Source organism: Ranitomeya variabilis, chromosome 1 (genome assembly GCF_051348905.1).
Source record: "Ranitomeya variabilis isolate aRanVar5 chromosome 1, aRanVar5.hap1, whole genome shotgun sequence".
Classification (NCBI taxonomy): Eukaryota; Metazoa; Chordata; class Amphibia; order Anura; family Dendrobatidae; genus Ranitomeya; species Ranitomeya variabilis.
Window position 1 is genome coordinate 509147240 of NC_135232.1, and position 14910 is coordinate 509162149.

The 14910-nt window shown below is 44.0% G+C and overlaps 1 protein-coding gene across 2 annotated transcripts in view; it reads right to left on the reverse strand.

Annotated features, from left to right (window-relative positions):
- The window catches only part of CPAMD8 (C3 and PZP like alpha-2-macroglobulin domain containing 8), a 500517-nt gene that overhangs the window by 264159 nt on the left and 221448 nt on the right, over positions 1-14910 (reverse strand). For both annotated transcript variants that reach the window (XM_077253153.1, XM_077253145.1), the window contains exons 8-10: positions 12703-12816; positions 11817-11901; positions 11471-11579 (exon numbers count right to left, since the gene is read on the reverse strand). In XM_077253153.1, the coding sequence (XP_077109268.1) occupies positions 11471-11579; positions 11817-11901; positions 12703-12816 (308 nt within the window). The remainder of the gene's footprint in view (positions 1-11470; positions 11580-11816; positions 11902-12702; positions 12817-14910) is intronic.

Consider the following 14910-nt stretch of genomic DNA (forward strand, 5'->3'; position numbering starts at 1 on the left):
AAAACATCCCTATAGTCAGACAAAAACGCAGGGATCTCAGAAGGAGTAGATGAAGCGATTGAAATCGGAGGTGCATCATCATGAACCCCCTGACATCCCCAGCTTAACACAGACATTGTTTTCCAGTCCAGGACAGGATTATGAGTTTGTAACCATGGCAGACCAAGCACTAGTACATCATGTAAATTATACAGTACAAGGAAGCGAATCACCTCCTGATGAACGGGAGTCATGCGCATGGTCACTTGTGTCCAATACTGCGGTTTATTCATAGCCAATGGTGTAGAGTCAATTCCCTTCAGAGGAATAGGAACTTCCAGAGGTTCCAGACTAAAACCGCAGCGTTTAGCAAATGACCAATCCATAAGACTCAGGGCAGCGCCCGAATCCACATAGGCATCGACGGAAATGGAAGACAGTGAAAAAATCAGAGTCACAGACAAAATGAACTTAGGCTGCAGAGTACCAATGGCAAAAGATTTATCAACCCTTTTTGTGCGTTTAGAGCATGCTGATATAACATGAGCTGAATCACCACAATAGAAACACAATCCATTTTTCCGCCTATAATTTTGCCGTTCACTTCTGGACTGAATTCTATCACATTGCATAGTCTCAGGTGCCTGTTCAGAAGACACCGCCAACTGGTGCACGGGTTTGCGCTCCCGTAAACGCCGATCAATCTGAATGGCCATAGCCATAGACTCATTCAGACCTGTAGGCATAGGGAACCCCACCATAATATCCTTAATGGCCTCAGAAAGACCATTTCTGAAGTTTGCAGCCAGGGCGCACTCATTCCACTGAGTAAGCACCGACCATTTCCGAAACTTCTGACAATATATCTCCGCTTCATCATGCCCCTGAGAGAGGGCTAATAAAGCCTTTTCAGCCTGAATCTCCAGGTTAGGTTCTTCATAGAGCAATCCCAATGCCAGAAAAAACGCATCCACACTGAGCAATGCAGGATCCCCTGGTGCCAATGCAAATGCCCAATTCTGAGGGTCGCCCCGCAGGAAAGATATAACAATCTTGACCTGTTGAGCAGGGTCTCCAGAGGAGCGAGATTTTAAAGAAAGAAACAATTTACAATTGTTCCTGAAATTCAGGAAGGTAGATCTATCTCCAGAAAAGAACTCCGGAATAGGAATTCTAGGTTCAGACATGGGAGTGTGAACAACAAAATCCTGTATGTTTTGAACTTTTGCCGCGAGATTACTCAGGCTGGAAGCCAAACTCTGGACATCCATGTTAAACAGCTAAGATCAGAGCCATTCAAGGGTTAAGAGGAGGTAAGAAGCAGCTAGACAGCAATTAAGGGCTAGGCAGCAAAACTCTGAAGGGAAAAAAAAAAAAAAAATTTCCCTTAAACACTTCTCTTTCTCCTGCTTCAGCCCAAACAATTAACACTTTGTGGGCCGGCTATACTGTCATGAATCCCAATGCCTAGGGATAGCACAGGACAAGCAAAGTACAAATATATTACGGACTAGCTCTAGGGTGATGGAACCTGGGCTGACCGCTGCCCTACGCCTGACAAACGCAACTAGAGATAGCCAGGGAGCGTGCCTACGTTGGTTCTAGACGCCACGCACCAGCCTAAGAGCTAACTAGCACTGCAGAGAAAATAAAGACCTCACTTGCCTCCAGCGGAATGAACCCCAAAAGATATAGTTGCCCCCCACATGTATTGACGGTGAAATGAGAGGAAGGCACACACATAGAGATGATATATATAGTTTTAGCAAATTGAGGCCCGCTGTAAACTAGAAAGCAGAACGATACAAAAGGGGACTGAGCGGTCAGCAAAAAACCCTAATCAAAAAAACCATCCTGAGATTACAAGAACCCATGTGCCAACTCATGGCACATGGGGAGAACCTCAGTCCACTAGAGCTACCAGCTAGCATAGAGACATAATAAGCAAGCTGGACAAAAAAAACCAAACAACTGAAAATCAGCACTTAGCTTATCCTGAAAGATCTGGGAGCAGGTAGGCAGGAACCAAACAGAGCACATCTGAATACATTGATAGCCGGCAAGGGAAATGACAGAAAGGCCAGGTAAAATAGGAAACACCCAGCCACTGATGAACAGGTGGAAACCAAAGGCCGCAACCCACCAAAGTCACCCAGTACCAGCAGTAACCACCAGAGGGAGCCCACAAACAGAATCCACAACACATGACAGTATGACCGGCCTACAAAGTGTTAATTGTTTGGGCTGAAGCAGGAGAAAAAGAAGTGTTGAAGGGAAAAAATTTTTTTCTTTCCCTCAGAGTTTTGCTGCCTAGCCCTTAATTGCTGTCTAGCTGCTTCTTACCTCCTCTTAACCCTTGAATGGCTCTGACCTTAGCTGTTTAACATGGATGTCCAGAGTTTGGCTGCAGGTTTAAATAATCTTGCTACGAAGGTTCAAAATTTACAAGATTTTGTTATACATGCTCCTATTTCTGAACCTAAAATCCCTACACCAGAGGTGTTTTCCGGAGATAGATCTCGGTTTTTGAATTTCAAATATAATTGTAAATTATTCCTTTCTCTCAGACCTCACTCCTCAGGAGATCCTGTCCAGCAGGTTAAGATTGTAATCTCTTTGCTGCGAGGTGACCCTCAAAATTGGGCATTTTCATTGGCACCAGGGGATCCTGCGTTGCTCAATGTGGATGCGTTTTTCCTGGCTTTAGGGTTGCTTTATGAGGAACCTAATTTGGAGATTCAAGCTGAAAAAGCTTTGATAGCCCTATCTCAAGGGCAAGATGAAGCGGAGATATACTGCCAAAAATTTCGTAGGTGGTCTGTGCTTACTCAGTGGAATGAGTGCGCCTTAGCGGCAAATTTCAGAGAGGGCCTTTCTGATGCCGTTAAAGATGTTATGGTTGGGTTCCCTGCGCCTACAGGTCTGAATGAGTCCATGACAATGGCAATTCAGATTGATCGGCGTTTGCGGGAGCGCAAACCCGTGCACCATTTGGCGGTATCTTCTGAAGAGACGCCAGAGAAAATGCAATGTGACAGAGTTATGTCCAGAAGTGAGCGGCAGAATTATAGGCGTAAAAATGGGTTATGCTTCTATTGTGGTGATTCTGCTCATGTTATATCGGCATGCTCTAAGCGTACTAGGAAGGTTGACAAGTCCTTTTCAATTGGCACTTTACAGTCCAAATTTATTTTGTCTGTAACCTTGATTTGTTCATTATCAGTTATTACCGTGGATGCCTATGTGGACTCGGGCGCCGCTCTGAGTCTTATGGACTGGTCCTTTGCCAGGCGCTGTGGGTTTGATTTAGAGCCTCTGGAAGTCCCTATACCTCTGAAGGGTATTGATTCTACACCTTTGGCTTGTAATAAACCACAGTTCTGGACGCAAGTGACTATGCGTATGACTCCAGACCATCAGGAGGTGATTCGCTTCCTTGTGTTGTACAATTTACATGATGTTTTGGTGCTTGGATTACCATGGTTACAGTCTCATAACCCAGTCCTTGACTGGAAGGCTATGTCTGTGTTAAGCTGGGGATGTCGGGGGGCTCATGGGGACACTCCTATGGTGTCCATTTTGTCATCTATTCCATCTGAGATTCCGGCATTTTTGTCTGATTATCGTGATATTTTTGAAGAGCCTAAGGTTGGTTCACTCCCTCCTCACAGGGATTGTGATTGCGCCATAGATCTGATTCCTGGCAGTAAATTTCCAAAGGGTCGTTTGTTTAACCTATCTGTACCTGAACATGCTGCTATGCGCGAGTATATTAAGGAGTCCCTGGAAAAGGGACATATTCGTCCTTCTTCATCACCTTTAGGAGCCGGTTTTTTCTTTGTCTCTAAAAAGGATGGCTCTCTGAGGCCTTGTATTGATTATCGTCTCCTGAATAAAATTACAGTCAAATATCAGTATCCGTTGCCTTTGCTGACTGATTTGTTTGCTCGCATAAGGGGGGCTAGGTGGTTCTCTAAGATTGATCTTCGTGGGGCGTATAATTTGGTGCGAATTAGGCAGGGGGATGAGTGGAAGACCGCATTTAATACGCCTGGGGGCCATTTTGAGTATTTGGTAATGCCTTTCGGCCTTTCTAATGCACCTTCTGTCTTTCAGTCCTTAATGCATGATATTTTCCGGGAATATTTGGATAAATTTATGATTGTGTACTTGGATGATATTTTGATTTTTTCTGATGACTGGGAGTCTCATGTTCAGCAGGTCAGGAGGGTTTTTCAGGTTTTGCGGGAGAATTCTTTGTGTGTAAAGGGTTCAAAGTGTGTTTTTGGGGTTCAAAAAATTTCATTTTTGGGGTATATTTTTTCCCCTTCTTCTATTGAGATGGACCCTGTCAAGGTTCGGGCTATTTACGACTGGACGCAGCCTACTTCTCTGAAGAGTCTCCAGAAATTCTTGGGCTTTGCTAATTTTTATCGTCGATTTATAGCTGGTTTTTCTGGCGTTGCTAAACCTCTGACGGATTTGACTAAAAAGGGTGCTGATGTTGCTAATTGGTCCCCTGCTGCCGTGGAGGCCTTTCGGGAGCTTAAGCGCCGCTTTTTGTCTGCCCCTGTGTTGCGTCAGCCTGATGTTTCTCTTCCCTTTCAGGTGGAGGTCGATGCTTCCGAGATCGGAGCGGGGGCGGTTTTGTCGCAGAAAAGTTCCGACTGCTCAGTGATGAGACCTTGTGCGTTCTTTTCGCGAAAATTTGGTAATCGGGAGCTTTTGGCCATGAAGTGGGCATTTGAGGAGTGGCGTCATTGGCTTGAGGGTGCCAGACATCAGGTGGTAGTTTTGACTGATCACAAGAATTTAATTTATTTGGAGTCTGCCAGGCGCCTGAATCCTAGACAGGCACGTTGGTCGTTGTTCTTTTCCCGGTTTAATTTTGTGGTCTCGTACTTACCGGGTTCTAGGAATGTGAAAGCAGATGCTCTTTCTAGGAGTTTTGAGCCTGACTCTCCTGGGAATTCTGAACCTGCTGGTGTCCTTAAGGATGGAGTGGTTTTGTCTGCTGTCTCTCCAGATTTGCGACGTGCTTTGCAAGAATTTCAGGCGGATAGACCTGATCGTTGTCCGTCTGGTAGACTGTTTGTTCCTGATGAGTGGACCACTAGAGTCATCTCGGAAGTTCATTCTTCTACTCTGGCAGGTCATCCGGGAATTTTTGGCACCAGAGATTTGGTGGCTAGATCCTTCTGGTGGCCTTCCCTGTCTCGAGATGTGCGTGTTTTTGTGCAGTCTTGCAATGTGTGTGCTCGGGCCAAGCCTTGTTGTTCTAGGGCTAGTGGGTTGTTGTTGCCCTTGCCTATTCCGAAGAGGCCTTGGACGCACATCTCTATGGACTTTATCTCGGATCTCCCTGTTTCTCAGAAGATGTCTGTCATCTGGGTGGTGTGTGACCATTTTTCTAAAATGGTTCATTTGGTGCCATTGCCTAAGTTGCCTTCCTCATCTGAGTTGGTCCCTCTGTTTTTTCAAAATGTGGTTCGCCTGCATGGTATTCCGGAAAACATCGTTTCTGACAGGGGTACCCAGTTCGTGTCTAGATTTTGGCGGGCAGTCTGTGCCAGGTTGGGCATTGATTTGTCCTTTTCGTCTGCATTCCATCCTCAGACCAATGGCCAGACGGAGCGAACTAATCAAACTTTGGAGACTTATTTGAGGTGTTTTGTGTCTGCGGATCAGGATGATTGGGTTGCCTTTCTGCCGTTGGCGGAGTTTGCTCTTAATAATCGGGCTAGTTCTGCCACTTTGGTTTCTCCTTTCTTTTGCAATTCAGGGTTTCATCCGCGTTTTTCATCTGGTCAGGTTGAATCTTCGGATTGTCCTGGAGTGGATGCGGTGGTGGATCGGTTGCATCGGATTTGGGGACAAGTGGTGGATAATTTGGAATTGTCCCAGGAGAGGACTCAGCAGTTTGCTAACCGTCGTCGTCGTGTTGGTCCCCACCTTCGCGTTGGGGACTTGGTGTGGTTGTCTTCCCGTTTTGTCCCTATGAGGGTTTCTTCTCCCAAATTTAAGCCTCGGTTCATCGGTCCTTATAGGATTTTGGAGATTCTTAACCCTGTTTCCTTTCGTTTGGACCTCCCGGCATCTTTTGCTATCCATAATGTGTTCCATTGGTCGTTGTTGCGGAGATATGAGGTACCGGTGGTTCCTTCTACTGAACCTCCTGCTCCTGTGCTGGTGGAGGGTGAATTGGAGTACGTCGTGGAGAAGATCTTGGACTCCCGTATTTCCAGACGGAGACTTCAATATCTGGTTAAATGGAAAGGCTATGGTCAGGAAGATAATTCTTGGGTAACTGCCTCTGATGTTCATGCCTCGGATTTGGTTCGTGCCTTTCATAGGGCTCATCCAGATCGCCCTGGCGGTTCTTGTGAGGGTTCGGTGCCCCCTCCTTAAGGGGAGGGTACTGTTGTGTATCCGCTTTTTGGGCTCCCCTGGTGGTTGCTGGTGGTACTGGTGACTTGTTTGCACTTTGCTTCTTCTGTTCACCTGCTTCCATCAGTGTTTGGGAGTTTCCTATTTAGCCTTGCTCTCCGGTCATTTCCTTGCCGGTCATCATTGTAACCAGAGCCTTCGGTTGCATGTTCCTGCTACTAGTCTGCTGATCAGCTAAGTGGACTTTGTCCTTTTGTTTTGTACCTTTTGTCCAGTTTGCAGTTTTTGTAATTCTCTGTAGCTGGAAGCTCTTGCGGGCTGAAATTGCCACTCCTGTGTCATGAGTTGACACAGGAGTCTTAAAGTAATTTCAGGATGGTTTTTGAAAGGGTTTTCAGTTGACCGTGAAGTCCTCTTTTGTATCCTTCTGCTATCTAGTAAGTGGACCTCTCTTTGCTAAATCTACTTTCATACTGTGTATGTCTTTTCCTCTTAATTCACCGTTATTACATGTGGGGGGCTGCTATCATCTTTTGGGGTATTTCCCTAGAGGTAAGCCAGGTCTGTTTCTTCCTCTACCAGGGGTAGTTAGTCCTCCGGCTGGCGCGTGGCATATAGGAAGCCGTAGGTATGCTCCCTGGCTACTGTTAGTTGTGTGGTAGATTTAGCTCACGGTCAACTCGAGTTTCCATCACCCGAGAGCTCGTTCGTTACTTATGTGTTTTTTACGTTCCCTTGCCATTGGGAACCATGACACTAGAAGCTTGGGCTGATAAAGGGCAAATGAGCTTTAATGGGGATAAATGTAAAGTCATGCACTTGGGTAGAAGTAATAAGATGTATAACTATGTGCTTAATTCTAAAACTGTGGGCAAAACCATCAATGAAAAAGACCTGGGAGTATAAGTGGATGACAAACTCACATTTAGTGGCCAGTGTCAGGCAGCTGCTACAAAGGCAAATAAAATAATGGGATGCATTAAAAGAGGCATAGATGATCATGAGGAGAACATAATTTTACCTCTATACAGGTCACTAGTTCAACCACACTTAGAATACTGTGTATAGCTCTGGTCTCCGCTGTACAAGAAAGACATAGCTGAACTAGAGCGGGTGCAGAGAAGAGCGACCAAGGTTATTAGAGGACTGGGGGGTCTGCAATACCAAGATAGATTATTACACTTAGGGCTATTTAGTTTGGAAAAACGAAGGCTAAGGGGTGATCTTATTTTAATGTGTAAATATATGAGGGGACAGTACAAAGACCTTTCTGATGATCTTTTTAATTATAGACCTGAGACAGGGACAAGGGGGCATCCTCTACGTCTGGAGGAAAAAAGGTTTAAGCATAATAACAGACGCAGATTCTTTACTGTAAGAGCAGTGAGACTATGGAACTCTCTGCCGTATGATGTTGTAATGAGTGATTCATTACTTAAATTTAAGAGGGGACTGGATGCCTTTCTTGAAAAGTATAATGTTACGGGTTATATATACTAGATTCCTTGATAGGGTGTTGATCCAGGGAACTAGTCTGATTGCCGTATGTGGAGTCGGGAAGGAATTTTTTTCCCCAATATGGAGCTTACTCTTTGCCACATGGGTTTCTTTTTGCCTTCCTCTGGATCAACATGTTAGGGCATGTTAGGTTAGGCTATGGGTTGAACTGGATGGACTTAAAGTCTTCCTTCAACCTTAATAACTATGTTACTATGTTACTCCAGGATGGACCCATGGAGCTGAGACAGCTGACTCCCAAGGGGGACAAGGAAGCATGACTGGCCAGGAACTGGTATGGAACAAGGGACGGCCACTGGTACTGGAAAACAGATGCAGGTTCACAGGTGCAAGTTCAGACTGGGCAGGTGATGTTAGCAGCACAGCTGTGGGTCAGGCGGATCACAATCAGGACTAGACACAGGCTGGACGAATTCGGGTATGGGTTAAGCAGGACGACTGGAACAGTAGTAGACAGGACGGATGGGGTGGACAGGTTCAAAGAGCACGGGTAAGGGAACCTAACAACTAGTTAGCAGGATGCATACTAAATCACTAAAGTTGCTAAGGCACCTCGCAATAAGGGAGGATGCCTTATAACCTAGCTGTCTCCCAGCTATCGGCTGCGAACGTTTTTAGCAACACGTGCTGGCCTTTTAAGAGGCACCCTAAGCACACTCTCAGAAGCCCTGAATGCCATGCGCAGGTCCTGGGAGGGAACAGATGCCAAGGGAGCGTGGACAGGTGAGTGCACATGCCTGTGTTCCTGCAAGGGGAAGAAAATAACAAATGCAGGGGCGCCAGCATTGCTGTAACAATAATCTTCTTTTCACTTACGGATTATGGCCCCAACAGTGCTCGCTGGATTCTTCAGTAGTTTAAAAATTATTCTGTAACCAATGCTGTTAGTATGTTTTGCAACATTAAGGTTGCAAAGGTCTTGAAACAGCTCACTGGTTTTACCTATCATGAGATGTTTCTTGTGTGGCACTTTGGTAATGAGATGCCTTTTTTTAGGCCATCAGTTGAACCAGCTGATATTATTTTTCCCTAAGTGGCATCATTGCTTTCTAATTACTGATAGACTTCAGTTGGTGTCATGAGTTTTCATGGCTTTTTGCAGCCCTCTTTCCTCATGCCTGCAATGGTTTTTTCCTGTGTCATTTCTCATTATTAGACATAACTTAACTTATGGACATCTATGGTTTGATTACTTTGCTTGCGTGAATTGGATGGGTTCTTATCAACATCTAGTGAGAATTTCATGCCAATTCCCCCCTCCGAGTTTCCAAATCGTTGCCGAGGACTTTGACAAGCACTTCAAAAATAAGATCGACCAAACAAGGCAAATCTTTGTTGTCAAACCACCACAACCCCTTTGTATACCAGAACAATGCCCAAACCCCATAACTTCCCTCTCCAAAATCACTGAAGGGGAGCTTGTTCATCTTCTCTCAAAAGCACACCTCACCACTTGTGCACTTTACCCCATCCCACCTCCTCCCCAACCTCACCACCACACTAATGCCATCCGTAACCCATCTCTTCAACCTATTACTAACTTCTGGTACCTTCCCCACTGCTTTCAAACATGCCACAATCACACCTATCCTCAAAAAGCCATCCCTAGACCCAAGCACTATGTCCAGCTATCGCCCCATATTTTTGCTCCCATTTGCATCCAAACTCCTTGAGCGGCACACCCATGCTGAACTTTCCTCTCACTTTGCATCTAACTCTCTCTTCAACAATCTACAATCTGGCTTCCGTCTCCAACATTCCACTGAGACTGCCCTGACCAAAATTACTAACAACTTACAGCCAAAGCTAACAGACAATTCTCTATACTCCTCCTTCTAGACCTGTCCTCTGCCTTCGACACAGTTGACCACTGCCTCCTACTACAGATCCTCTCTTCCTTTGGGGTCAAAGACCTTGCCCTATCTTGGATCTCCTCATACCTCACCAACCGCACATTCCTACTCCCATATCACCTCTTCATCTCACCCCCTCTCTGTTAGTGTCCCTCAAGGCTCTGTCCTTGGGCCCTTACTCTTCTCAATCTATACACTCGGCCTGGGACAATTCATAAGGTCCTATGGCTTCCAGTACCATCTATATGCTGATGACACTCAGATCTACCTCTCTTTCCCAGATGTCACCTCTCTGCTCTCCAGAATCCAGGAGTGTCCATCAGCCATATCCTCCTTCTTCTCCTCTCGCTTCCTCAAGCTCAATGTGGACAAATCTGAACTCATTATCTTTCCTCCATCTCGCATATCTTCCCTACCTGATCTATCTATCAAAATAAATGAAATCACACTTTCCCCTGTCCCCAAAATCCGCTGTCTAGGAGTAACCCTGGACTCTGCCCTGTCCTTCAAACCGCACATCCAAGCTCTCGCCACCTCCTGTCGCCTCCAGCTCAAAAATATTTTCAGAATCCGTCCTTTCCTCAACCCTCACTCTACCAAAATGCTTGTGCATGCCCTAATCATCTCCCACCTCGACTACTGCAACATCCTCCTCTGTTGTCTACCTTCTAACACTATCGCACCCCTCCAGTCCATCCTTAACTCTGCTGCCCAACTAATTAATCTCTCTCCTTGCTACACTCCTGCTTCCCCTCTTTGCAAATCCATTCACTGGCTCCCAATTTCCCAGCATATCCAGTTTAAACTACTAACACTGACCTTCAAAGCCATCCATAACCTTTCTCCTCTGTATATTTCCAAACTAATCTCTCAATATCTTCCCTCACGTAATCTCCGGTCCTCCCAAGACCTCCTTCTCTCCTCCACGCTTATTCGCTCCTCACCCAATCGCCTCCAAGACTTCTCCTGAATATCGCCCATCCTCTGGAATTCTGTGCCCCAACACGTCCGGTTATCCACCACATTTGGATCCTTCAAAAGAAACCTGAAAACCCACCTCTTCAAAGAAGCTTACAGCCTGTAACAACCACACGGCCACCTCAACACCATTGGAGCTACTGCAACCCTCGACCTACTGTTTACTTCCCCATAATCCTGTAGAATGTAAGCCCGCAAGGGCAGAGTCCTCTTCCCACTGTACAAGTCTGTCATTGTTAGTTTTGTTTACTGTAAGTGTTATTTGTATTTTGATGTAACCCCTTCTCATGTACAGCACCATGGAATTAATGGTGCTATATAAATAAATAATAATAATAATAATAGCATCTTTACAAATATATTTACTTAGAAAATTGTTGCCATATTCTATACTTATTTCACCCGCTGTATATTAGTTGTTATCTTAAATTAAAATGTTGCATTTAATGTCAGGCAGCAATCTCCATTACGAGTTTCATATTCAGTATCCTTGATATGCAGTTTGCAATCTGCTCCTAGATTCTATTAGACTTTTGTCATGTGGAAATGTCTCTCCTAGAATACATGCTAGATGTGAGGTCTGTGTATCTAGGATGCTGCTGCCCTCACTAGGTCTCATACAGCTGCACAGCTTCATTACTGTACTGCTCCCCCTCTTACATCCTTGGAGCCCTCTCCTTTGTGATTATGCAGAGGAATGTGTGATTACCATGTTGTTTCCCCCACAAAGCCTGCTGTGTGTGTTCTTCTCTTACCTCCATAGATTTAAGCATCTGGTGTCCAATCTCATATCTGTAATACCCCACACCCGTCACAGTCATATTGATTGTTAGTAATCCATTCACAGGCTTCCCAAATGTATATCTAGAATATAAAATTAACTAATTTGATTAAATGTCATCTAGTTTACAAAACAATTTATGCTGTGACATCGACACTTTTGGTTCAGGCCCAATTGTTGCAATAAAGATTTTCATCATGGCTATAACTAAATTTAAGGATGCAGTAAGAGACAACCTGTAACATGAAAAAAATGTTAAAAAAGAGCAGAAAAAGGATTTTTTTAGAAAATGAATTTGACTACAATGTCACTTACTGTACCTGGCCAGGACTTTTCCTTTTTCACAAACATTTATATCTCGAATAAAGGAAGGAGGACTTATAACCAGCTCAAACTTTGGAAGTACTACAATAGATAAAATAGATTAAAGAAGTAGAATACATATATACAAATGTAATTACAGTTATTATTAATCTTTAAACAATTAATGAAAGGATATTTAGAGATGTAGCATTGTGGAAGCTTTCATTAACCTATTATTTTTTTACATTCCATGAAAAAAGTAGGGTGTTTTGTGATTTTGTTAGACCACACAACCTCTGAGTGAGCAATCCTCACTTATCCCAGCCACAGTTAAAGGGAATCAGTCAGCAGGTTTTTCATGTAATCTGAGAGCATCATGATTTAGGGGCAGAAACCCTTTTTCCAGCAATGTGTCACATACTGGGCTGCTTGCTGTAGTTTCAATAAAATCAGTGCTTTATCAGCAGGAGAAGACTAGTTGTCTTGTGCCACCTTGTGCTCCTGCTCTCTGTAACCCAAATCTCACCACTGATTAGCAGCTTTTTGCCTATGCACAGTGTACACAAAAAGTTGCCAATCAGGGTTGTGGGCAGGTTACAAAGGGCTCAGCATTCAGATAACTGCTAGATCTACAGCAAAAAAAACCACTGATTTTATAAGAATTGCGGCAAGAATCCCAGTAAGTGAAACATTGTTGGAATCAGGGTCTTTGCCACAACATAACGCTGCATTCTGATTACATAGCAAAAACCTGCTGACAGACTCCCTTGAACATAATGCTCAGACCTTTGGTGGACAGCATTTGCGAACCCCAGAATGTGCTGGAATGGTCACTACTAATCCAAATATATATTGTCTATAATTGCTATTAGTAATAAACTGACATAAGATGTCAAAACTCACCATACTTCTGGACTGAAAATGATCTGTTAAATACATGGCCATGTGTCTCTGCAAAAATCAGCCACTCTCCAAACACAGGTTGATCAGATAGAGGAAAACTCATATTGATAATACCTGTCAAATGAAAAGACAAATAAAGACAGTAACTATTTTGCAAATGCTCTCCTATGTATATGTATACAGTCATGGCCAAAAGTATTGACACCCCTGCAATTCTGTCAGATAATACTCAGTTTCTTCCTGAAAATGATTGCAAACACAAATTCTTTGGTATTATTATCTTCATTTAATTTGTCTTAAATGAAAAAAAACAAAAGACAATGAAGGAAAAAGCAAAACATTGATCATTTCACACAAAACTCCAAAAATGGGCCAGACAAAAGTATTGGCACCCTCAGCCTAAGGGCTCATTTCCACTTACGAGGAAAACGGACGAGTGCAATCCGATAAAAAATCGGATTGCACTCGGACCAATGTTATTCAATAGGTGCATTTTCATTTGCGATTTTTTTCTCAGCCGAAATCGGACTGAGAAAAAAATCGCAGCATGCTGCGATTTGCTGCGAGTCTCGGCCGAGACTCGCCAATGCAAGTCAATGGGTGCGTGAAAAAAAATGCATGGAATACGGACCATCCGTATTCCGTCCGTTTTTTACGGATACATTACCATTCTGTGGCATAGAACACTGTAAATGGTCCAGTAAATGACTGTATAAAAATAGTTGCAGAGAAAAAAAAAACGGATTGCATACGGATGTCATACGGATGTAAAACGGATGGTGCGATTAAAAATCGCATTGCACTCGCATGACAATCGCATACTCTACATCCGTTTTTTCGGTCCAGATTACGGACCGTTTTTTCTCTTGCAAGTGGAAATGAGCCCTAATACTTGGTTACACAGCCTTTAGCCAAAATAACTGCGACCAACTGCTTCTGGTAACCATCAATGAGTTTCTTACAATGCTCTGCTGGAATTTTAGACCATTCTTCTTTGGCAAACTGCTCCAGGTCCCTGATATTTGAAGAGTGCCTTCTCCAAACTGCCATTTTTAGATCTCTCCACAGGTGTTCTATGGGATTCAGGTCTGGACTCATTGCTGACCACCTTTAGAAGTCTCCAGTGCTTTCTCTCAAACCATTTTCTAGTGCTTTTTGAAGTGTGTTTTGGGTCATTGTCCTGCTGGAAGACCCTTGATCTCTGAGAGAGACCCAGCTTTCTCATACTGGGCCCTACATTATGCTGCAAAATTTGTTGGTAGTCTTCAGACTTCATAATGCCATGCACACGGTCAAGCAGTCCAGTGCCAGAGGCAGCAAAGCAACTCCAAAACATCAGGGAACCTCCGCCATGTTTGACTGTAGGGACCGTGTTCTTTTCTTTGAATGCCTCTTTTTTTCTCATGTAAACTCTATGTTGATGCCTTTGCCCAAAAAGCTCTACTTTTGTCTCATCTGACCAGAGAACATTCTTCCAAAACGTTTTAGGCTTTTTCAGGTAAGTTTTGGCAAACTCCAGCCTGGCTTTTTTATGTCTCAGGGTAAGAAGTAGGGTCTTCTTGGGTCTCCTACCATACAGTCCCTTTTCATTCAGATGCTGACGGATAGTAGGGGTTGACACTGTTGTACCCTTGGACTGCAGGGCAGCGTGAACTTGTTTGGATGTTAGTTGAGGTTCTTTATCCAACATCCGCACAATCTTGCGTTGAAATCTCTTGTCAATTTTTCTTTTCCGTCCACATCTAGGGAGGTTAGCCACAGTGCCATGGGCTTTAAACTTCTTGATGACACTGCACACGGTAGACACAGGAACATTCAGGTCTTTGGAGATGGACTTGTAGCCTTGAGATTGCTCATGCTTCCTCACAATTTGGTTTCTCAAGTCCTCATACAGTTCTTTGGTCTTCTTTCTTTTCTCCATGCTCAATGTGGTACACACCAGGACACAGGACAAAGGTTGAGTCAACTTTAATCCATGTCAACTGGCTACAAGTGTGATTTAGTTATTACCAACACCTGTTAGGTGCCACAGGTAAGTTACAGGTGCTGTTAATTACACAAATTAGAGAAGCATCACATGATTTTTCGAACAGCGCCAATACTTTTGTCCACCCCTTTTTTATGTTTGGTGTGGAATTATATCCAATTTGGCTTTAGGACAATTTTTTTGTGATTTTTCATTTAAGACAAATTAAATGAAGATAATAA